Source organism: Phalacrocorax carbo, chromosome 2, assembly GCF_963921805.1.
Source record: "Phalacrocorax carbo chromosome 2, bPhaCar2.1, whole genome shotgun sequence".
In the NCBI taxonomy this organism is placed as follows: domain Eukaryota; kingdom Metazoa; phylum Chordata; class Aves; order Suliformes; family Phalacrocoracidae; genus Phalacrocorax; species Phalacrocorax carbo.
Window position 1 is genome coordinate 18,361,577 of NC_087514.1, and position 25,996 is coordinate 18,387,572.

General features: G+C 36.3%; 1 protein-coding gene across 1 annotated transcript in view; it reads left to right on the top strand.

Annotated features, from left to right (window-relative positions):
- The window catches only part of CSMD3 (CUB and Sushi multiple domains 3), a 669,880-nt gene that overhangs the window by 509,208 nt on the left and 134,676 nt on the right, over nucleotides 1-25,996 (top strand). Inside the window, exons 35-40 of the mRNA XM_064441769.1 lie at nucleotides 9,108-9,221; nucleotides 9,888-9,983; nucleotides 10,857-11,060; nucleotides 15,606-15,730; nucleotides 19,258-19,354; nucleotides 22,122-22,226. Of these exons, the coding sequence (XP_064297839.1) occupies nucleotides 9,108-9,221; nucleotides 9,888-9,983; nucleotides 10,857-11,060; nucleotides 15,606-15,730; nucleotides 19,258-19,354; nucleotides 22,122-22,226 (741 nt within the window). The remainder of the gene's footprint in view (nucleotides 1-9,107; nucleotides 9,222-9,887; nucleotides 9,984-10,856; nucleotides 11,061-15,605; nucleotides 15,731-19,257; nucleotides 19,355-22,121; nucleotides 22,227-25,996) is intronic.

Sequence of the window (25,996 nt, forward strand, 5' to 3'; positions counted from 1 at the left end):
CTTAAGATAAAATATCTAACTTGTATCCTAAATGATTGCATAGAAATATCATGTAATGTAATGCCATGGAAATAACAGATAAAAGTTTTTTAATTGACAACATATCATACTGATTTTGGCCAATTTATTGTAAAGGTAAACCTATGCTAGGTAAGGACCTGATTAGTCATCTTGCAGGATCACTTAGCATAAGTAGCAATAATTTATCCAGTGTCAGAGACCTTTAGGCTCTCAAGCTTTGCCTCTTTGCTTGGTAAGACAACCCTGGAAAACACAGCATGTGTAAAGTGGAAATGAAACACATTTCTCTCGTTATTCTGGTTTTAGATAGGACTGTAGCATTAATCACTAATGGATCTCGGAGGCATTATCATACATTTAAGATGTATTGTGTTAGATACCAGAAAAATACCTAATTAAAACCCATTACTAGTCACCAACGACCTACATTAGTTGTTAAGAAAGACTACATATAAGACTGAAATAATATAGGAAAATGTCTGCACATCTAATGATAAAAGCGTTTCAGTAGGATATTTTGAAACTATGGTGTACTTTTACATCATACAATACAGTACCTAAGTTATCAATAGGCGTTTTCATCCAACTTTGCTTCTAACTAACTAAATCAATTTTAAACTTCTTATTCTCCCTTTAGTCAGTGCTCTCAGTCTCAGTATCTTAAATGAAATATGTTTAGTGCTTTATAGACGTCTAACTATTTTTTGACAAAACTGTTCTGCTTGGACTGTATTATCATTTCAACCTCCTTTCCCTAGTTTAGAAATATCATTGGCAATATTTGAGAGGAAAAGGTCTATTTTTCACTCAAAACTCTGAGACTGACATTCCTCAGAAAAAAAGAAAAAGTAAGTCTTAAGCAAATGTCATAGGAAGAGGCCTTTCTCTTTTTAAATGTACTGTTTTGATCTAAATGGAAAAAAGATAACCCATAAAGAATTCATATGCCTTCTAGCATGTCAGAGTTGTTAGAAAAAAATGTCACCTTCATCATATATAGATTAGTGCTGCTTTTCCTGTTTAGTGTATATGCTTGTATCTTGGTTTATAATTTCTTTTTCTTCCATATATCTATTTTTCTTCTGTACTTTTTGCTAGCATTCACAAGTGCTTTGTTTTCCATCTTTTGCCCACATTATTACTATTCTCTCTGTTTCTCTAAGTGTTCTTCTGTACCCTTATTTTATAGGTACTAAACGAAACAAAATGAAAGAACACGCAAGTTGGCGTTGAACAGTCCAATCTGTGATGTTTGATTGTTTTTGAACATAGTGGGTTTGTGTGGCAAGGGGGGGAGGGGCTACAGGGACAGCTTCTGTGAGAAGCTGCTAGAAGCTTCCCCTATGCCCGATAGTGCCAGACAGCTCCAAGGCGGACCCACCACTGGCCAAAGCCAAGCCCATCAGCGATGGAGGTAGCGCCCCTGGGATAACATATTTAAGAAGGGGGAAAAAAACCCTGTGCAACAGCAACTGCAGCCGGAGAGAGAGGAGTGAGAATATGTGAGAGGAACAGCCCTGCAGACACCAAGGTCAGTGAGGAAGGAGAGGGAGGAGGTGCTCCAGGTGCCAGAGCAGAGATTCCCCTGCAGCCTGTGGTGAAGACCATGGTGAGGCAGGGTGTGTGCCCCTGCAGCCCATTGAGGTTAATGGTGGAGCAGATATCCACCTGCAGCCTGTGGAGGACCCCATACAAGAGGCGGTGGATGCCCAATGGAGGTTGTGACCCTGTGGGAAGCTCACGCTGGAGCAGGCTCCTGGTACGATCTGTGGACCCATGGGGGACCCACACTGGAGCAGTCTGTTCCTGAAGGACTGCACACTGTGGAAAGGACCCACGCTGGAGCAGTTCATGAAGAACTGCAGCCCATGGGAAGGACCCATGTTGGAGAAATTCATGGAGGACTGCCTCCCAAGGGAAGGGCCCCTCTCTGGAGCAGGGGAAGTGTGTGAGGAGGAAGGAGCAACAGAGACAAGGTGTGATGAAGTGACCACAACCCCTATTCCCCATCCCCCTGTGCTGCTCAGGGGCTGGAGCTAGAGAAAATCAAGAGTGAAGTTAAGCCCAGGAAGAAGGGAGTGGTGAGGGAAAGTGTTTTAAGATCTGGGTTTTTTTTTCTCATTACCCTACTCTGATTTGATTGGCAAGAAATTAAATTAATTTCCCCAAGTGGATTCTGTTTTGCCTGTGGCAGTAATTGGTGAGTGATCTCTCCCTGTCCTTATCTTGTCGCACGAGACTTTCGTTACATTTTCTCTCCACTGTCTGACTGAGGAGGGGGAGTGACAGAACAGCTTTGATGGGCACCTGGCATCCAGCCAGGGTCAACCCACCCCACTGATATTGAGCAAATCACTTACCATTTCTGATTCACCATAAACAGAGTCAGTTTTCTAACTGGAAGTATAGTCAATATTCTCCATAGTGAACAGAATGGCAAAATGGATAATATTTGTGAAGGGTGTTTTCATTAACTGTTACTATTTTACATATTGTATGCTATAAGATTAGATAAAATTATATCCAACAACTTTTCCTTAAAGTGGCAGCTGAATGGTATCTGTATGTAATAAGAACATACATCAACAGAACAGTAACACACAAGTAAGCAAGCGTTAGTAAACTATTTGTGAAGTTCTTTGCAAGTTAGGGCATGCCAATTAATGCACTAGAAGCTTGTAGCACCAGTAGCTTGTCATAGTTTAATGCTTCTTGTCTTACTGATATATCAACTTATTTTGTATTGAATATTTACTGTTCATTAGAATGGCTGAATCTCATTAATTGAAAGAAAACCCAGTGCAAATTATTAGTATTTGAATGGGTCATTGATTTTATATATTTTAAAGTAAATTTTGGAGAAGTCTTATTCTTCCACTTTCAAAAGTAATTACATATAAACACACAAGAGAAAATACGGCATAATAAATAAGTGTCATTAAAGGCAAATTCTCTGTCAGTATACAATTGAATAGTTTGATATTGATGTTGGATGAAAAAACAACATACCCTCGTCTAGACCTCTGCCCTTGTCCTTTTCAGGACATCTATTCTTATTTAATTCTTTAAAAAAACCCAAACAGTATACTCTGGAGAAATTAATCTTTTCTATTGCTAGACACATGACAGGTTATAACATGTCAGCTTGTGCATAGATAAAAATGCATTTGTTTATTTAACACTTTTGTTTATTTTTTTATTTATTGGGGTTTAATTTCAGGTCTTCCATTTATAGTCAAGTTTTTAAAAGACTGCTTTGTAAGACAACAAGAAAATTATGTCTATAAGGTCAAAACATTATGGATGAGGTTCATCTCAGCCTTCTTCAGCCATCTAAAAACCTAATATATAGTTTACACTAGTTGCCCAGGTTCCCACTCTAGTTAATGGAGAAAGATAGGCCTCTCCAGTGCATGATTCATTCTACTCAGGAAAAAATTCAAGAAATAAGCCCCCAAAAACTATCTAACTTTTAGGTAGCTTAAGGGAAAAAAAAGATAAACTCAACATTTTAGGTATACAGTTAATCTTAATTGCTTTAAAGGTAGTCAAAATGGTAAGATACAGTTTTTGTCTGTAGGGGTAAATAAACCAATGTAACCTGTTGAAACTAGTAACAGTAATAATAGTTTGAATTTCAGTTTAACCAATATAGAGAAAAGAAGGTGTTATAGTGTGCTTTTTCATTCAGGGTTCTGTATTACATCTTATTTGCAATATATTAGTATTATTTATTGTTATTGCAAATAAGATATAATACAATTAATAATATAACATACTATAATTAATATAAAATCATATGGTATACATAGTATTTAAAATAAAGTGTACTGGTTTTACATTTTTTCCTCTACTGTTGTGTTGTTGCAGATCCAGAAGGGATTGAACAGGTATTTATAATGAGTCAGGCCAGGAAAGAGGATGTGAGCTGCAGAAAGAGAGAAGCAGAAAGGGAGACTGAGGTTTGAAGCCTGGAGGAGAATGATAATTTATATACTGTAATCAATGTTCCTGATTTTAGGAGGAAGCAAAAAATGTGTTAATAAAAATTTATTCCTGTTCCAGCTCCAGGAGAAGTCCTGAGTCTCTCTTTTCTCCCATTTTTTATGGGATTATGCCCATTTCTAGGGAAATACACATGTAGCTTTTTCTGTGCAATTTCACTTGAATTCCTCATTCTGTCTTCTAGTGTTTCTAACTGCCCCATCTTCTGTCGCCAAACACATTCTTATTGTCTTTTCATATATTCAGATAAACAGCTTATTTTCTCAACCATGAGAAGATGTAGCATTTCCCGTCTTCTTCCCTTCCGAGTCTGGGAATGCAGGAATACAGTAAAGAAAGAGGACAGATCAGCATGTTTTCAGTCAACACTTTCTTTACAGAAGAAAAACGAAGGAAGAATAGCAGCCTCTGGTTTACAGCTCAGACATAAATCTGTGCACTCCTGCTTTTTTGTGTCTCTGAGACAGGTATTTTCTTTCCCTTCATGTGGAGTAGGAAAACAGCACCTGAGAGCTTTAAGAACCAGAACTCTTTCTGCCCTTCCTTACCTGTCCCTTGTTTGCAGAGACAATCCTTTATTTCTTATTCTCCCTAATCTGGCTGTTCTGCCAGGAAACAGAGTACTCCATCTGAGAGAACAATAGCTGAGACTACCAATGGAACACTGATAGCTTGTGATGAAAGGCAAATAGTTCAGTAAAGGCTTTTTCCACAGACTAAGAGATTAAGAACTAGACAGTGGTACATGTCACATGTCACATACATTGTGAAGAACTAGTATAAATTCACATTAACCTGCCCTATCCAAGGACAGTTAGCTGGCATACCTATGTGTGGTTTGGAAAATCTCCATGACATTTATGTTGACCACTGATATTAAATGTAAACTTATTCAAGTATATTTAATTTGCTAATAACAACAAACTTGTGCTATGCATATGATGATAGTGGAGTACAATTCCATTTATATTTGAGGGTTTCAGTAAGTTTGTTTTCTATAATCATACCTTTATATATTGGGAAACTTGTGTAAGGACAATCTATAGTTTCAGGAGATATAGAAAATATGTATAATTATATGTGTGTATATTAATTTCTTTTGTCATTTTTAGCATCTTTTAATTTTCAGTTATTTTGTGTTTTATCTTTGTTTTTATATCTGATTATTTTTGGTAATATTATTATATTAACTCTATTCAGTTTCAGTTGCTCAGTCACTCTTGTTAATAATTATCTGTTGAGGATAAGCAGTTCTCAACCCTTACTCACGTCAGTAAGAATACCTCTTCCAGTGGTTTGCACATAAACCCACCACTAGCCTTATTTTGACGTCTATTCTGCAGTGGACCCAAAAGGCTTATACTGTTAAAATTAATTTTTACTACTTCCAGGTTCAGGAACACTAGCCATCTCTCTTATTCTGGTATTTGCTTTGAAATGGATTGAGATTTTCCCAACAGGATACTGCTAGTAGGGACTCTACTTTTTATTCACAAACAATTAATATTTTTCATGTTATGGCATATGTTAAATAGTGTAAACCATTACAGAGAAATCTAAAAGATATCACTAAATATTACTGCTACAGATACAGAGTAGACTGAATGTATTAACAGTAACTGGCAGACAACCAAATGTCTAGAAATGTAAGAAAAGGAACATTAAAAAAAAAAGACCCCTCTACTGCTAATTTAACTTAAAAACTAAATAATGATAGTAACACTGCTAACTCAGAGATACTCAGTTATTGTTATGTCAAACTGAAGTGTTCCACTGAACAGTACAAAATTAGACCTTCCATTTTGTTTATGTAAGCAGGTTAAAATTGATTTAAGTTTCCCTACTGAAAGCAATATTCCTATACACATTAATTCTGTAAGATCATCTCTTTAGAATGTCATCTTCCAGTCTTTCCCTTCAAAACCCTTCTCAGTGATTACTGAAAAATTTCTCTTCAAAAAGCCCAATGTATATTCAGCTTATCTTGCAGTTTTACTGGACATCTTTCTCAGGCAGAAGGGGGTGAATACAGTTTGTCTGTGTCTATATGAGTATAATTTAATTTAAAAATATTGAGTCAGTCCATCATTACAGTGTATTGCTAGTTCATCGTAAATACAAAGCAAAACTTCATATATTTTTTTTAATCTGTTGCTTGTTCTGAAGCTTAAAGCAAAGGAATTACTCACAGAGGAATGATGTGTTCTTCAGGAGGAGGCATATGTAAGTTGCAACTGTAGGTAGCCTCTGACTTTTTTTAACAATATAGTAAGAGCATTTTTTCTTCTTTCATCGTAAGTTAAGACAGCAATAGATCATAATAAAGCTTTCTACCTTTAGTATCTGTGAGTTTATTAACCATACTTTCTATGATTAATCTATTTTATGTAAAACACTTAACCTGCAGTACATGAATGTTAAGTTCCTTCCTATGAATAAATAATGGACCTTCACTTCAAAATCCTCCAAGATGCAGACATTCTGCTGGTCATTCATGCATTTGATCTTTTTGAAAGCTACTTCATGGCTAGTTCTAGGTGTTTTGAAGGTGACATCCAAAGGAAATGGTAGAAGAACAGAAAAATTTAAATAACATCCTGTTTCTCACAAAAAAGGAAATATTTTTCTTCCCCTCCTTTTCCTAAAAATAAAAAAAAATTTGAAACTTCTGCGATGAAAGCTAGACTGATTGTCATCATACTAGTGTAGTTAGATCTTAATGCAGTTCTCTGAGCTTGTGAAGAATTCCTGTCTCCTATGTGAATGGGCAGAAGATTTTCTCCTATCCAATGATTATTTGATTGATCACCCTTATCTGATCAGTTGTAAATCTTTGCTGACTCTTTCTCACAGAAAAAGAATCTCACACAATAGTTTCCTGCTTTCTGCTTCCTGTAGATATGCCTGAATCCTGCTTATTTAAAGCCTGGCTTTTCTCCATTGTAGTCCATGACTGGCCATGATCCACCACGCAGCACAGAGAATGGGGTCTGCAGACTTGGGAGTTAAGATGCATGAGGGGTTTGCATTTTTTGTTTCTTAGTGTGTACTTGGTACTTGTTATCTTTAATAACCATAGAGACCATTTCCCTAATTAGAGATTTCTTTCCCTGACTTTTAAAGAAGGTTAAAACTCCTGGACAATTTTACTTGCTTTTTTTTTTCTTTTTTTCTCAAACAAAAAAATTTTCAAATATGATATTATAAATCCTTTATAAGACCTGATAGGAAAAACATCACAGCTGAATCATGAGCAAAGAGAGGATATCATCAGTGAAGCAGATGAAGAATCTGATTTTTTTTTCACTGTGAAATAAAATTTTCATGCTGTTGTGAGCAAAACTCACTTCTGGAAAGATTATTTTTACAGTTTTTCCAGGATAATATTTAGTTATGTGTTAAGTTTGTTAAGTTATACCTCAAGACTTGCCTGAATTTTCCATACATATTTTGCAATGTAATATGAAATGGGAAATGGCAGTGGAAGTCACAAAGGGCTTTACTTAGCTCAATGCCAAAATGAAACTCACCGAGTATGAAAATAAGATTTGATAAAAGTACAAACATGATAGAAACAATTAGCTGGCTTAAGTTTCTTAATTATCTTTAGCAATACCAAAGAGAAGACTTGGATGGAGGTAAATATTTAAAAAATCATCAGAGCTTGTAAAAACATCAGTGTTTAATTTCTGGAGATAGATTGGAGGAAAAATGATGGAGATAATCTAGCATCTCACTCATGATTCCTCCTGAAAATGGACAAAAATCTTCAGAAGCATCCCATGCACACTTTAAAAATTACTTTTGTTTGAATATTTTATAAATATAATGTCCAGTCTTTCTCTTCAGAAGAAGGTTTTCTTTCAAAAAACTCACTTATTTTCTTCTTGAAAAGAGGGTGTGATAGGATCCTGAGTTGGCAAGGTGGAACTGCCTTTTTTAAAAAAAAATCAGTCAAAACAAACAAACAAAAAACCCAAAGCCAACAATTTGAAGACTTCGCTTTTCTAATATATGGTCTTTAAAGCTCTAAGGTGTATAAATTGGAAGAATTGCTTCATCTACCAGGTAAGATATTATAGAACATATTGTAAACAAATATAATCCAGTAGCAACACATTGGAGTATTTATCCCAAAATGCCTAACCTGGATAATGAGCGAGAACTGGTTTTGTTTCTCTTTATAGGTGTTCCACTACCTACAAATATCTAACTACTTCCACCTTTTTACCTTTATACACCTCAAACCATTTTCCCCTCCGTTGCTAGTAATAGTGATAAAATTACAACGTAAATGTTTTATAGGTACTAGAGTCAGAATTAGTCCAAACAATTATTTTTTCTTTTCACTTTTTATTATATTGACAGTGCAAATACCTGTGATGTGAATGTGCTGCACAGAACTTTGATTTTAAGTGCAAAAATAGCATTCTTGAATTGACTTTTCTGTTAGCATGGCTTTAAAAAGTAATATTTTTGTGATTCAGTATATGTATTCTGAAAAGAGTTTGTTGCTTTGAGTCAGTTGCTCATTTATTTCACAAAGGTAAAGGTGCACTGACTGCTAATGTTCTAAAGAAAAATGAAACATTCCAAGGTAAGTAAAACTTACAGAGGCTTGTCAATAAAATTTATTAATAAACTACAATATATAGCAATATGCCTAGAATTAAAAAGGAGGATATTGCACTGAGAGTTTAGATGTGTGTTGGGTGGGGGAGAACAGAGAATTTGAAAGTATATTCAACAGCAGAACAACAGTTTTCTTCCCTTATTACTGGAATCTTTTAATGAGTGTATATATATATCTTGTGTACCTTCATTGCCTCTTTTACATATATAGAATTACATTTTTATCCATTGACTGCTGTAATGGTATGAAAAAAAATTTAAACACCATGACAGCTAATTAAGTGGTCAGAAAATACAATCAATAAATAATTAAATATTTTTTTAAAATATATTAATCTATATTTTGTTCTCGTCTTTGTCTTTTGTTTTTCCTTTCTCATTCTGTCCTTCTTTTTTTTTTTCTTTTTGTCATTGGTGCCTCTTGCTTTTTCTCCTTCCTGCTTGGTCAGTGGTTTTTGGCCAGTTTGTGTTTTTCCAGACATCACTCCATGATGTAGTTGAAGTATATGATGGCCCAACTCTTCAGTCATCTTTGTTATCCTCTCTCTCAGGATCTCATTCAGGTATCATTTAACAGAACTGTCATTAAACTGTTATTTATTTTTTATGAACCTAGAAAGATAGTGCACTCACAAAAAAAAAAAAAATTATTGTCATATTTTCTTAGATACAGTTCAGGCAAATATATGAGATCAGGATTTTGAACTCAAAGTCTAATCACTCAAAACTTCACATTAATGAATAAAAAGAAGTAAAATTGAATCTATTTTCTTTAGATTTTTTTTTCTTCTGGTATTTAGCTATTATAGTGTTTTTGGCTTCTTACTCTATGTTTTTATGACTTATCTAGTAAGCAATCTGAAATGGGTGTTATATATTTAAAATGGAAAGAGGCATACATTTTAGCGAGTAAAATTGTGCAGATTATGTGCATATTGACTCAATTAAAAAAGGTATGGGGTTTGGGTTGTTTTGTTTGCTATTTTTTTAGTACACAAAAAAGCAAACAAATAACCTAATAACCAAAATGAGTTTTAGTCCCCCTTCTCTGGAACAACATAATACTACCAACATAAAATACTGAAAATGCATGTATCTTGTGAAGTTTACTGAAGCAGACTAGGGTTTTGGGAGGGTTATTTCTAGCTGCAAAGATGTTGACAGGTATTTTGAATGTTTCTTTATTAAAACTTGGTTATGATAGCTTTGTATTTGCTTTGTTTGAGTAGGTGAATCCCTCCCATTGAGCTCAGGTAACCAGATCACGGTTAGATTTACTTCAGTTGGACCAATAACAGCTAAAGGATTTCATTTTGTTTATCAAGGTGAGACAACCTGGAAAAATGTGTATATTTACTCTTTTCATCACAAATTGTAAATCATCAGAGAGGAACAGACCGAGAATGTAGAGGAAAATAATAGCCTGTTAACAATATAACAAGTTTCACTATTTCTGCATGGTTTGAAAAATATTTAGGCCCACTCTTTTACCTCTATTTTAAAGCTTAAACCAAATATTTAAGAAGCATAAAAGAGCTTCCAGATTTAAGAAGACAGTTATACAAAGCAGCTGTTTGTGTTTGTTAATCTGTCTGACCAATGTTAGACCCATCTAGCTGCTCAAACTGGTTTATCTCTCAATTTAAATATGAATAACTGTAAGTGTTATTACCTGTGGGTGAATCAGTGATCTTGCTGTTATTAAGATACTTCTCTTGCTTTTCATTATTTGCCTTTTTATGAATCAAACATAGAAATGGTTATACATCAATACTTGCAACCGCAATTCTTTCCTTCATTAAATTTAAATCCTGTTCTGACAGTCAAAATATACATTTAGAAATCCACAGGAATAATTGTAAATATCTATCTGACACAGAAATGTTATTTTGAAACCATGTATTAGCTGAGTATTTCCTAGTATTATTTATTTTCGGTGCCATTTTAGAGAGGTGTCAGTGTGGATTTTATGCATTGCTTTTAATCTTTGCAAGGATATCAGTGCTATGCTCCTCTACATAGTAACTCAGACATCAACAGTGTGCAATCTGTATTGTGAAGATCCATTTGGGGATTATGAAAATGTTTTTAACTGGTAAATAACTGAAGGTTACTTCCAATCATTTTGAATATTTGGGGTTCAAAATCTGTATTCCTCTACGAAATCTAAGAACCCACAATTGTTTGTGTGCTTGCAGCTGTTCCAAGAACAAGTGCAACACAGTGTAGCTCTGTGCCTGAACCGAGATTTGGAAAAAGGATTGGAAATGAATTTGCAGTTGGGTCATTGGTTCTTTTTGAGTGCAATCCAGGCTATATCCTCCATGGCTCAACAGCAATTAGATGTGATACAGTACCAAATGCATTGGCACAGTGGAATGATTCACTCCCTACATGTGTTGGTGAGTTCTTAATATTTTTTAATGGAACTAATTACACTTTAGGCAAAGTGCAGACAATTCTCTCTAGCTGAATGTATTCTTTCTTTGCCATCTGTACAGTATTTTATACTTCCCTTTCTATTCTAACCTTGCTGCAACATTTCACAAGTTTCACAGACATACGCTGGTGCTATAAATTATGTTAGATTCTTTTACATTAACATCAGTGTCAGCCCCTGGCTCTCCCTTAATCTTAGCTCTCTATATTAGGGAGTGTTTTGATTGTGTAGAGCTTAGGAATTGTGATCATAAAACCGAGTACTTATAGGTAAAGATGAGGAGAAAGGACAATATTGCAACTAAGGATGAGGAAAAAGCTGACGTATTAAATGCCTTCTTTGCCTCACTCTTTAATAGTCAGGGCAGTTATCCCCGGGTCATTCAGAACCCTGAGCTGGAAGGCAGGGGTGAGGAGTGGAATAAACCCCCCATAATGCAGGAGGAAGCAGTTTATGACCTCCTGAGCCACCTGGACACTCTAAAGTCTATGGGGCTGGATGGGATCCACCCAAGAGTACTGAAGGAACTGGCAGAGGAACTCGCTAAGGCACTCTCCGTCATTTATCAGCAGTCCTGGTTAACAGGAGAGGTCCCAGATGACCAGAGGCTGGCCAATGTGATGCCCACCTACAAGAAGGGCTGGAAGGAGGATCTGGTGAACTAAGGCCTGTCAGCCTGACCTCAGTACCGGGGAAGATTATGGAGCAATACATCTTGAGTGAGCTCACCAGTCACATGCAGGACAACCTGGGGATCATGCCCAGGCAGCATGGGTTCGTGAAAGGCAGCTCCTGCCTAACCAACCTGATCTCCTTCTATGAGCAGGTGACCTGCCTAGTGGATGAGGGAAAGGCTGCGGATGTTGTCTACCTGGACTTTAGCAAAGCCTTTGACACTGTTTCCCACAGCATCCTCCTAGAGAACCTGGCAGCTCATGGCTTAGACAGGTGTACGCTTTGCTGGCTAAAAGCCTGGCTGGAATGCTGAGCCCAGAGAGTTGTGGTGAACAGAGTTAAATCCAGCTGGAGGCCTGTTACAAGTGGTGTTCATCATGGATGAGTTTTGGGGACAGTTTTGTTTAATAGATTTATTAATGAGCTGGATGAGGGGATCGAGTGCACCCTCAGTAAGTTTGCAGGTGACACCACGTTGGGCAGGAGTGTTGATCTGCTTGAGGGTAGGAAGGCTCTACAGAGGGACCTGGACAGGCTGGACTGATGGACAGAGGTCAACTCTATGAGGTTCAACAAGGATCAGTGCTGGGTCCTGCACCTGGGACACAACAACCCCATGCAACGCTACAGGCTTGGGGAAGAGTGGCTGGAAAGCTGCCTGGTGGAAAAGGACCAGGGGATGTTGGTCAACAGCTGGCTACACATGAGGCAGCAGTGTGCTCAGGTGGCCAAGATGACCAACAGCATCCTTGGTTGTACTAGGAATAGTGTAGCCAGCGGGACTAAGGAAGTGATTGTCCCCCTGTGCTCAGCACTGGTGAGGACACACCTTGAATAGTGTGTTCAGTTTTGGGCCCCTCAATACAAGAAGGACATTGAGGTGCGGGAGCATGTACAGAGAAGAGCAACAAAGCTGGTGAGGGGTCTGGAGAACAAATCTTATGAGGAGAGTTTGAGGGAACTGGGGTTGTTTAGTCTGGAGAAGAGGAGGCTGAAGGGAGACCTTATTGCTCTCTACAACTACCTGAAAAGAGGTTGTGGAGAAGTGGGTGTTGGGCTCTTCTCCCAAGTAACTAGTGTTAGGATGAGAGGAAATGACCTGAATTTGCATCACACGTAGTTTAGATTTGATATTAGGAAAAATTATTTACTGAAAAAGTGGTCAGGCATTGGAAGAGGCTGCCCGGAGAGGTGGCGGAGTCACAGTCACTGGGGGAGTTTAAAGGACACGTAGATGCTGCACTTCAGGACATGGTGTAGGAGGCATGTGGTGTTGGGGTGATGGTTGCACCTGATGATATTAGAGGGCTTTTCCAATTTTACTGATTCTATTATTCTATGATTCTATGATTGATCAAAACTCAGAAATATCAGCTTATGCCTAGACTGCTTGTAAAACTTAGATTTTCTCATGTTCCAGATCTCAGATAAGATATTGCAAGCTATTAGAAAGGATACTATTATATTAAAGATATAGAAATAGTTACACGAATATTTAATTTATTGTCATAAAAACTCCAGTAATTTTTCAGATCAGAAAATATACTTTGTCTGGTTCTACTCATACAAGATTGTATTCTCAAAATTAAATTCTTACATTAATACGCATCCATTGATATATATAAAGCTGATTTGCATGAAGTGCACAGTAAAGAGATAAAATTCTAATGGTACATTTGTCCATAGGTTTATGTCAAGGGTAAATATGGTACATTTACATGTTAAGTTTTATTCCAGTATGGCTTCATTCTTTACATGGAAAAAAAGCAGGATTTTATAAATTAATTACAATTGGTCAACATTTCCACAGATGTTTTTACAATGCCATCAAACTTTTCCACCTGTAACATCTGTTGCAGTACTAACTGCATTACATATTAATTTTGTGCAAATAGATACACTGAAAGTTATTTATTTTGAGGATGAAGACATCTGAAGAACTCCATTCCCAACCAAAACAGTAAATATATGTATAAGTTAAAGCTACTTTACTTTTCGTGACAGAGAACAGATTTTATAAAAATTATCCTAACCCACTGCAAAACCCACATTATGATACTAACTCCAACGTTAAGGAGTACATAAGCAGAGTTTTACATGAGCAGCGGAAAATAAAATAAAGAACATTTTTTCATTAGGTTGATTTGAATCTTCTGTTAATCAGCTGATGGTGCATGATAGAGTGGTTTTCAGTAACATAGAAGTTTTTCTCCAACATACTAAAATCTTGATAGATATCAAGACTACGTACCAATCTGGTAATATTAATAAAATATTATTAACCATCTATTATAAACAAATATTTATTTTGACTCTTTCAGGCATAGAAATAGAACTACAATTTAATATATATATTATATATATACAATATAATAAGAAGAAGCTGAAGTATATAGCTATATTTCATTTATTCTTTATGATTAAAGTTTAGTCAGTAGAGTTATACTATTTACCCCCTTGAAATGTATTCCCTCTGTTTTTCACATATAACAACTCAACAAAATGTTGAAATAATTATTTTGGCCATTGATCACAATATATTATTGATATTTTAATACAATATTTAGTCTGTGGAAGATAAAGCTATCTATCTCTAGGCAAGTTGAACTGAGAAAGGGTTACAGGCCACCTTATGTGTGAAAATCACCATACCAATAAAGGTGATAAAATATATATGAGGTGAAAATTGCATTGAACTAAATCAGTTTAATAATTAAAGTGGTAGACATGACCATATTAAATTGCCTTAACTCAAGTGAATGCTTGAATATTTCCTTACAGATAATAGACATCAATCATTCTGTCTGTTTATCCCTTTGTGAGTAAATATTTAAACACTTTAACTGACACCAACCTTTAGTTTATCCATGTAGTTCCCAAAAGATTCTGTCAATTATATGCCACACAAAATGTAGCTACAGTATTACTTTTTAAGATAAGTTTCATTCTCTTATTTTTCTAAATCCTCATATATGTATCTGATGAAATCTGTTCAGAACTTAGGAATGTTGCATAGAAGTGATACATTAGCTTCTAATGGTTTTGATAAATGATCATATCAATCTTTTCCTTCAACTTCTTAAATGCCAACATATCTTTATCTAGATTAAGCTGCAATATTCTTTGTCCCTGTTAGAGCATCTAATGATCTAGACAGGATATATTCAAGTTGAACATTCAGAATAGAAACTTGATAGTAGTAGATGCCTCTGTCCTACTTCTTGCACAACACTTTTATTAATCCATAGACATGGGTATGATTAGTGGAGTCCTGCAATTCAGCAATTTCTTTACTAATGTGATAGATACATAGTCCATAATGAGACAACTCACACAAGAAAAGAGAACAGTCAAGGAGTTGAGACTGGTGCTATTAATTATTCAGGCAACACCAAAGTAGCAATATCAAGAAAGAATGTATCTTTTTTATAACTTTTTTTATATATATTTTATACTAATACAATACATAACAGTTCAAACCTCATTCTTAACCCCTAAAAATAATGCTTTATTTTTGTAAGATTACTAGGAGACAATGGAATGGATTTCATTTTGCTAAAGGTCAAATAAATAAGGGGAATATGAGCATAATTCTGTCAGGTAGCAAATTGACATAATTCTAGTTTTCCTTTATTCTTTTGTGGTCATTTAAAAGAAGGTTTTTGAGATACAAGAGTCTATTTTCCTAAGGTGAATAGAATTTTTTAATGTACCATAAATTTACAAAAGTTTTCAGCCATGATATGCTGAACATTGTGTAAGCTTTTATAATAACTTTTTTTTGCTTCTGAAGCTTCATACTTCTTTTCTTGCCTGGTGCATTTCCTTTCAGTGCCCTGTGGTGGAATTTTAACAAAGCGCAAAGGGACCATTTTGTCTCCTGGTTACCCCGAGCCTTATGACAACAATCTGAATTGTGTGTGGAAGATCACAGTACCAGAGGGAGCTGGGATTCAAGTAAGTATACTTGGTATTTGCTTGTTATCATGTTTAAAACAGTTTTTCCTCATGCAAGAGCAGGAAAAGGTAATTTATTCATACATTTTTGAGTCTCAGTAATGATTCTCAAAATGGAATTTATTGCACTTTTTTTATTCACACAGTTTTTAAGTTATAAGGTTTACAAAAATCGCAGAAGATACACTTGTAACTTTTTACTTTGAAAAAAATCACCAATAATTTAAAATGTGCTATTTCAACAGGTCAGTGGCTCCTTGCAAGCCAGAGGCTTTCCTGTGATTTATTTTTTCTCTCCCAAAATGGATAAATCTCCTCTAACAGAGTGAAATTAAGTGGGTTGCTTCCATGGACAAGTTATATATGTTTTTCTAACTCTGTTATTTACTCTATAGTTATGGAAGTTCATTGTACTAGAAAGACACTTCAGTATGTTTGAACATAAGATGGGAATTGGTCCTTTAAAATATTGTCAGAATTCTCATTTACTAAAATTTGGATTAAGAAGTTAAAAAAACACATAGCAGTATCCATTAAGTCGAGTCATGTATTTCTCACTCTTTAGAGTTCACTAAAGAAACTGACAGAAATCTGGTTGTTGGAAAGGCAGTTGATCTTAATAAATTAGGACTTTTAAACATAATCTGATTAAATTCCTAGCAAAATACATATCAAGGAACCATGGCAGCAATTTTTTTATGTCTATTCTTGGTTAAAAATATAACTACTGTAGAAAATTAATAAATAAAGAGCTCAGTTTGTGCAGGTAAATATGTAATAATCAAAATCAGGAAAACCATGTGGACAGTGTATTAAAGCTTTTTAATAAATTACATCACAGAGCTTTTAAGGTATTCTACTAAGTCAAGAAAAGTTTTAAAAATAGTGTGAGTTTATACATTGCTACTTTATAAGCATTCAGAAAAATCTGTTCTTGATTCAGTTAACTAAAAATACCTAAGAAAAAACATAAAATGTTTATGCACGAACACATAAATCATCAGAAATACATCCTAAGTCTGTACATGATAACATTTATGAGTTCAATTTTCAAAGCCACCAATACCATTAACAATATTATTTAATAACCTAAATAAGTTTTGAGATAGATTTTGAGGAACACTACTTGATTTAAACAGTTGATTAGGAGTACTTTGTTCTGTGTATTTCTTATACAGGCAGTAATGTGATTTAAACACTAGGAGGGTAGTTCAGAGGATTTAAATTAGGCATTAATCGGCAGCCTGACTTACGCAGTCACTGCTGCTTTTTGGAAGTGTTTCTCTCTTACAACAGACCGCAGTAAGTGATTAAACTAACTTTGATTTCAAGTTAAGTGTCTAATCTGCATGATATTCTTTTGCTCTACAGTCATAATAAAAAGATATATTAACTGTTTGCGTTTTTTCTAGTTCTCCCAAGTTTTTTTGCTAAGCTAGCGAATACCATCCTTCCTTTCTATTATCAGTTACTGAATGAGTTATTCATTTATACTTGTATAAATGTAATGACAACAGGGCAGTTTCTTGAGCATGATTATAATTAGATTTGTAAAATGTTTAATATCATCACTGAAGCAGGACAGTCATCAAGTGTGATATTCATGCTTGATCCTTTGAGTCCTGTCTGATTTTCAGGGCTAGATCTGAGGAAGACTAAGTCCTTGATAGGGTAAACTGAAGACAGTTGATACAGGATCAGTAAGACAGGGTATATATCAGAAATCATCATACCATTTTTTACTGCATTATTTTCCACAACTGTGCTTAGATTTATATCTACTAATGACATAAAAAATGGCTTCAAAATTGTTTTGGTTTTGTTTATTTCACTTCATAAGAAAGAAAAAACTCAATATATATCTATAAAAATTGAATTATTACTGTGAAAATCAGCTACTTGAGACAACATTTGAAAACTTGGGTGACTGATTTTGTCCAGCCTGAGAATGCATGCCAATGCTGATATTCAAGATACTGTGAGAGCTGTTGTTTTTATGCTTATGAAAATGAATAAAATATCTTGACAATTTTTCCTGATCAATATTTATTCCCTCAAAGAAACAAAGGGACTTTCCTGGCTTTAAAGGAGATAAAAAATAATATATCACCAATGCATATTCCTCTGCGAAATGTGTAGATGGAATTTTAAACTATTTAGGTATAACATCTAGCGATGAGTATGATTACATTGTTGAATTTGTTGAAACAGGGTGATCAGATGTAAATACTGAGCTTTCTCATATAAAATAAAAAAGCAGAGATTTAAAAGTAGATTTAAGTAAATATGAAGAGAGTGCACTAAAAGCTTGCTTTCACACGCCTAACTTAAATACCTTATGTCAGAAAATTAATTGAACATGGTTCCTTATAAAGCTAGGGCAGAAAAGCACCTCGAGTAGATAACTCAAAACATCTAACATAAACTCTTGCTCTGAATCACTGCCTGAAGGTACGTCTGAGGAGGGCAGGACAACTAGCATCAGTGGCACTAAAATAGATGTCTTAAATTAGGTGTTTTATGACAAATATAAAACCTGTAGTCAGAAGCAATCTAGCCCTGAAAACACATAAAAAAACCATTAGATAATTTTAAATCTGTTCTGAAGGTTTTGTAGGTGCCTGCACTTCTAATTCTGTATGTCTTCAGAAATATTCGTGACAGAGACAACGCCCATAAATTTCACCCAAATCCCTGGTGAACCAAAAAATAAAAAGATGGTCTTAAATTTTTTCTGAGAGACCAGATCCAGTGGACCTCCTGCAAATATCTGAAACACACTAACAGTCAGGGCCTTTGACTTTGTTTCACTTTTTAAAAAGAAAGAAGTACCCATTGTCTGCAGTATCTGACAAATTTTTACAAACAGTACAGTGTCTAAGACCCCCATCCAAGAAACAGGTAGCCAAACTGAACATTCCTTTTGCCTATAAGAAGGTCCAAGTCATATATTTCACAAAAAAAAAAAAAAAAAAAAAATCTTCATTACCTATTTGTACTGAAACCAGTGCTTACTTCTGTTGAAGTTATTCCATTTTGGAGAAAATAAAAGGAGGAATAAGTGAGGCAGAAGAACAGTAAAAGAAACATAATTCTCTAGTGCCTAAGGTACCCCCATTTGAGAGTAGATGGGGTTTCATCTGTGTTTAGTGCTGGATAAACTAGAGAGAATCACAAAGAAACTGCAATAATTGACAGTACCATGTTTTGTCTTCCCCTCAAAGTCTTGCCAACAAGGGAATCATATGCGATAGCTGGACGTTTTTCATGGTTCTGTGACTCATCAGAGGTAATACGTGGTTGTCACTAAGGGTCACAGGATTTAGAAGTCTGAACTAGCAATTAAATTCAAAAAGGTTGTAGTACAATTTTATTCACTTAATGATGAGTTTCCATTCTCTTTGACAAGGAGAGCAAGACACAACTTTTCATGACTGAAAACAACAGAGGCTACAACTGACAGTTGTCTTCATGCTTGAATACAGCGGGGAAAAATTTATGTTCTTTGCCTCATCTTTTCTTCACAGGTGCAAGTAGTGAGTTTTGCCACAGAACACAACTGGGATTCCTTAGACTTTTACGATGGTGCTGACAACAATGCTCCAAGGCTTGGAAGTTATTCAGGTGACTAAGAAGATTTTACAATAAGTGTTTCACGGATTCAAACCTTTATTGTAAACACACAGACCTTTTTATGTCTTTTGTGTGTTTGTGTGTGCGTGCATGTGGATTTTTTTCCTATAATCAACAAAAAATAGTATTCTTTCTGTTTTAATCAGTCATGTCTTAGCAGACTTTCATAAAGCTGAATATTTGAAAGCGTTAGAAAAGAAATAACATTCAGAGGCTCCAAAATTTTACATCTATTTTTCTCATTTTTTACCCACACTTAGAGAAGGGTCCGGAAATAGAGATGTCTAAAAGATGCATCTTGATATTGTACATAATTAAAGGAAGCTTTCTTTATCTTTATTTTAGATAAATGAGACAGTTGTTCTTACTTACTTATTCTTATTTGGTTATGTCTTCCTTTAACCTACATCATTCATGTGTACAGAATGAGATCACAGACATTGATTGTTGTCTTCTCTTCTGCTGAAACACAAATAAATTATCAATCACATATCTAAGAATAGTTCTACAAAATAAGTTCAGAACTGCTTGATATATTTGGCTGTTACATTTAAAATTATTCCAATTACAGGATTTTTTCTTTCTTTTATGAAAACCCTAGTGAATATTTCTCCTTTTGTGGGAAAAAGTGTGTACAATTCGGGCATATGCTATGCTGGGTAAAAAACTGGCCGGATGTCTAGGTGAAGAGAGTTGTGGTGAATGGCGATAAATCCAGTTGGCAGCCAGTCAGAAGTGGTGTTCCCCAGGGCACAGTGTTGGGGCCAGTCTTGTTTAATATCTTTACCAATGATCTGGATGAGGGGATTGAGTGCACCCTCAGTAAGTTTGCAGATGACATCAAACTGGGTGGGAGTGTTGATCTGCTTGAGGGTAGGAAGGCTCTACAGAGGGACCTGGACAGGCTGGATTGATGGACAGAGGTCAACTCTATGAGGTTCAACAAGGATCAGTGCTGGGTCCTGCACCTGGGACACAACAACCCCATGCAACGCTACAGGCTTGGGGAAGAGTGGCTGGAAAGCTGCCTGGTGGAAAAGGACCAGGGGATGTTGGTCAACAGCTGGCTACACATGAGCCAGCAGTGTGCTCAGGTGCCTCCTGATTTGTACTAGGAATAGTGTAGCCAGCAGGACTAAGGAAGCGATTGTCCCCCTGTACTCAGCACTGGTGGGGCTATGAATACTGCATACTCTGTTCAGTTTTGGGCCCCTCAGAACAAGAAGGACACTGAGGTTTTGGAATGTATCCAAAGAAGAGCAACAAAGCTGGTGAAGGGTCTGGAGATCAAGTCTTATGAAGAGTAGATGGTGGAACAAGAGCAAGTGCAAGGTCCTGCACCTGGAAGGAGCAACCCTATACACCAGTACAAGTTAGTGGCAGAACTAATAGAAAGCGGCTCTGTTGAGAAGGACCTGGAAGTGCTGGTGGACAACAAGTTTACCATGAGCCAACAATGTGCCTTTGTGGCCAAGAGGCCAATGGTGTCCTGGGGTGCATAAAAAGCAGTGTGGCCAGCAGATCGAGTTTGTCCTCCCCATCTACTCTGGCCTGGTGAGACCACATCTGGAGTACTGTATCCAGTTTTGGGCCCCCCAGTTTAAGAAGGAAAGGAAACTGTTTGAGCAAGTCCAGCAGAAAGCTACGAAGATGATCAGGGAACTGGAACATCTCCCTTATGAGGAAAGGCTGAGACACTTGGGTTTGTTCAGCCTGGAGAAGACGACTGAGGGGGGATCTTATAAATGCTCGTAAATATCTGAAGGGTGGGTGTCAAGAGGATGAGGCTGGACTCTTTTCAGTGGTTCCCAATGACAGGACAAGGGGCAATGGGCACAAGTTGGATCACAGGAAGTTCCAGCTAAACATGAGAAAAAACTCCTTTCCTGTGAGGGTGCCAGAGCAGTGGAACAGGCTGCCCAGGGAGGCTGTGGAGTCTCCTTCCCTGGAGACATTCAAAACCCATCTGGATGTGTTCCTGTGCCCCCTGCTCTGGGTGTGCCTGCTCAAGCAGGGGGGTTTGACAAGACGATCTCCAGAAGTACCTTGCAACCCTTCCATTCTGTGATTCTGTGAACTGGGGTTGTTTAGTTTGGAGAAATGGAGGCTGAGGGGAGACATTCTCGCTCTCTGTAACTATCTGAAATGAGGTTGTGGCAAGGTGGGTGTTGGTATCTTCTCCCAAGTAACAAGTGATAGGATGAGAGGAAATGGCCTGAAGTTTTGCCAGTGGAGGTTTAGTTTGGATGTTAGGAAAAATTTCTCCTCCAGAAGGCTTGACAATCATTGTACCAGGCTGCCCAGGCAAGTGGTGGAGTCCCCATCCCTGGAGGTATTTAAAAGACGTGTAGATGTGGTGCTTAGAGACATGGTTTAGTGGTGGACTTGACAGTTTTAGGTTAATTGTTGGACTCAGTGATCTTAAAGGTCCTTTCCAAGGTAAACAGTTCTATGATTCCATGAAAATATAACTTTATATTAGACCCTGCTTCCCTGAGGGCTTAGACTTCATGTCTCTGATATTGTGGTGCACTGAAAATGTAAAAAAACTTTCACTGGTATAGATATTTGATAACACTCATGATGACAAAATATGGTTGAATTTGGTATGTGACACCTCTCTCCCCCCCTCCCATCCTCTTTCCCCTCTTCCTCCTTTTTTTTATCATTTTCTCTTTTTATACACATACACACACACATTTATGTATTTAGTTCATTTTCTGTGCATTTCAATAATATTTTGATTTCTTTTTTTCAGGAACAACCATACCTCCACTTCTCAATAGCACATCAAATAATCTGTACCTAAACTTTCAGTCTGATATCAGTGTTTCAGCTGCTGGATTTCATCTTGAATATACAGGTAATGCAGAAATGGTCAATTAATTAAGAGTGCTTGCTGGTTCTAGACATCAAGTGTACCTAAACTATATGAAAGAGGAATATTCAGTTCTATTGCACATAATGAGCTACATATCATTACTTCAGTCGTTGGTAAAATCCTCATTTGAGTCCAGGGGAGCAAGATCAGGCTGAAACCTGTACTGTAAGAACTGGGAAGTTTAGTTTGTCCTGTTTTCACCTTTAATTTTTTCTTGCTCTCTGGAAAGCTTTTCTGAACATACAGTAGTGAGGACTAAATGCAGATATGCTTATGTGACAAGCCTAATACCAAGATATAACATATTTGTATAACTGTTGCAGGCAAAACCAGCATACTGATTTGGGTGATTTCTCTTCTCTGCCAGTTAACAATTAATTACCAATTCTGGTATTGAACAAAAATAATAACAAACAAACCTTTAGGAAACCCTGCCTGCTTCCTTCTGGACACCTTCCCCCCCCCCACCCCCCCCACCCCCTTTTTTTTTTTTTGTTCTGCTGTGCCCTTGCCACACACTACACTCTGTCCCTTTGGTGAGGCGAGGGCAGTGCAGCAGACTGACCACCTGCTTCGGCTGCAACCTCTGCTTGGTCATGCTCTTCTCTCTGTTCTTCTCCAGTGAGGTCTCCTCTCTCCTCCTGCTCTGGCCTTGTTCCTTTTCTTGGTGCTGGCCACCTTTTCTTAAATACGTTTTCACAGAGGCACATCTGAGTGGTTCAGTGGCACCACGAACTCCTCTGGTGGGTGCAGCTGTGTCCTGTGGTGGGTCCACTGGACACAGCTGGAGTCAGCTGGAACTGTCTGTGTCTGGCAGAGTCCCTGGTCTCTTCCCACAGATGCCAGGCCTGCAGCCCCACACCCCACCACTCCCCACCAAAATCTGTCAATTTTGTCCAATACAATAATATATGAACTATATATTATGTATTTTTTATATATGTGTAGGACATGAAAATTAATCACCCTCAGAGAAAATGAGAGAATGAATAAACTGAAAATAGCATCTGTGCTTCTTAACTAACTGACAAATGCTCACAGGTTGGTAAGAACACAACAGAGTTATTTCAAATATTTTTATTATTGCTCAGTACCTCACGAGCACAAAAGGTTATAATTAAAGTATAAACGCACTGTCTGTCTGAATGACATTGCCTTAGCTGACTGACAGGAATTCTGGCAATCACTGATATTTTGTTGAAGATTTTTTTTTTCTTCCCAGCTCTGCAGTTCCCCTTGCTTGTGTTGATTCTGATGTCTGATCTGCATAACAGTGTCATGGTTATTCCTTGTCAGTTTTACAGTATGCAAATCCCATGCTGTGGTTGTCTGATTAGCCAGTCAGAGAACATGGCCTTGCAAAACTGCTGCCTGATCATTTGTCTATAACTAAATATTAATTATAGGTTAGAATTATCCTGCCATTTCCCTGAAATGCAGATACTCTCTCAGCTGCTTACAACTTCAGAGGGTAAAAGGCTGCAGGAAGTTATGAAAACAAAGTAAAATGAGACTGAAGCCAGTGAAAGTGAAAATGCACCTGTGCATTCCTATGTGTCCAAATAACTGAAATGTGTAGTGTATTGCCAGTATACAACTTTCACCTCTAAATAAAGAAAGAATTCACGGTATATCCTTTAAAGTATTGGTCTGTGTAAAGAAAAATAGGTATATTATTTGTGTATGGATTTATACATGTGTGCATGTGTGAATCTGCATATACATAATATGTTTTCTGTTTGAGTGTGTAAACCTGAAGTATATGCTGAAAATTTGTGATTCAGGAGAGAATACTGATGTCCCTCAGTAGATACCAAATTAACTAGTAGCACATTGAAACATGCTATTTTAGAAGACTAATGATTAACTAACTTCTTATGTGCAGGTGATAGAAATATGTGATTAAAACATCATACAATTTTTGGGATGGTGTGAGGAAATTGTAAAATAATGTCTAAAACTGTAATCTTTATTGAAAACAAATGTAAACCTCAAGGTCAAAAATTCTGTAGCAAGTAAAAAATTGTGGTTGGAGAATAAATTATGATTACTTCTGAATTAGGATTTTCTGTTATGTGATATATTTTATAAAGATATGCTCTAAAATAAATTATTGTTCATGTGTGGGAATTATTGGAGTAAAATCTATGGTATTTAATGTACAGAATAACATTAAGTGACCATGATAACTCCATGAAACCTGTGGAATACACAATCTAATCTTATTTAAACAATTATAAATAAGGAAAAAAAAATACAAAATATTGTCAAGATTATTTTGAAGTTTAAAACAGAGGCACATTGTAACTGAATTCCTGTACTTCAAATTGCAAACTAATGAAATTATTTTGTAGAATAAATGCAGAAAAATGTAAAGCAGTAGGTATCTCTGTTTACCGCATTCTGTCTCACACCACAGAAGTAAAGCACAGTTTCCAGTGCAAGCAATCTGGATTCCTGTCATGTAAAAATAAGTAGGAGCGTGTACTTCAACATCTCAGCTAATGCCTTCAGCCACTAGCGGACTATCAGCATATAGGCCCACACTAACTAAAGCTAGCAATAATAAAACTCTTTAGTTTAGCACTTAGTGTGGATCTTGAGTCCTAGGCACCAGCTGTTTCAGTCCATAGATCCATGACTATTACTCCTCACTACTTGCTAGGAAAGACATAGTGTTTACTACTTGTGGGTTGGAGGAAAGGGTTATCATTTTTTATTTTTTTCATCTGTAGCTTAAATTTTTTTCAAGAGGGACTATGGAAAATTCTGCATTGGGTTGAATCATGAATGTGATACTGGAGATTAAGCTCAGGGACAATACTTTCTCATCATTGCTGGAAGGAAGACAGCAGAAACTGTATCCTGTGTATCTTCTGGATTTTTGTCTCTCTCATCTTTCTGCAACAGAGAGACAAGAATTTTTGTCAGGATTCTAGAACTCACAATATTGCTGTATTTCTACTGAAATTTCTCCAGAAATGCATTGATCAGAATAGAGCTCACTCTCCTCAGTTGTGCTGGTCATCTCTGACTCTCAGACAACACTTCCTGCTCTAAAAGTTGTGATTATGTTTTTAGAGACAGTAAATAGAAAGTAATGTCCACATTTTAATGCCAGTGTTTCATACATTTACTGCATTTCACTAGAGCGTATACTGACAGAGATCATCAGAGGAGTCAGCTAAATTAAAGTCTTACTCTTTGAAGTATCAGTGCACAGTTGTCATTGAAAATCACATCATAGGTAAATATTTATATTAAGCAATTTTCAAGTCAGTTAGCCATAAACATTTTTTTTTTTCAATATATAGTGCATTTTCCAAGTCTATTTCATGTGTTCTGGGAGACACAAGTCTGAGGGGAAGTGCACCTTTCTTGCCAAAATGATTATTTTTTCATCTCAGCAACAGTTTTCTGTAAGAAGGTTTCATTCTGTTTCATTTCCAATATCTCTTTTCATCCTTTATTAATACATTTTTTACGCTGTCCAGTCTGGCTCATCTTTTGAACTGCTACAAGATCCAAATGCACTTTTTTATATAAAAATAAAACAAAACAAAAGGAACTTTATTTGTTGAAGAAATATTTTAAGACTGAGTAAATGATATTTTGACATAAGTAATTAAGTATTCATATTCCAAAACTGAATAGTGATCTTATCAATAATCTTTTTTCTAGCATCTTTTTACTTCTTTGTTGAATCCTTAAATTCTTATTATACTCATAACGTGCAGTTTATGTATTCCAAC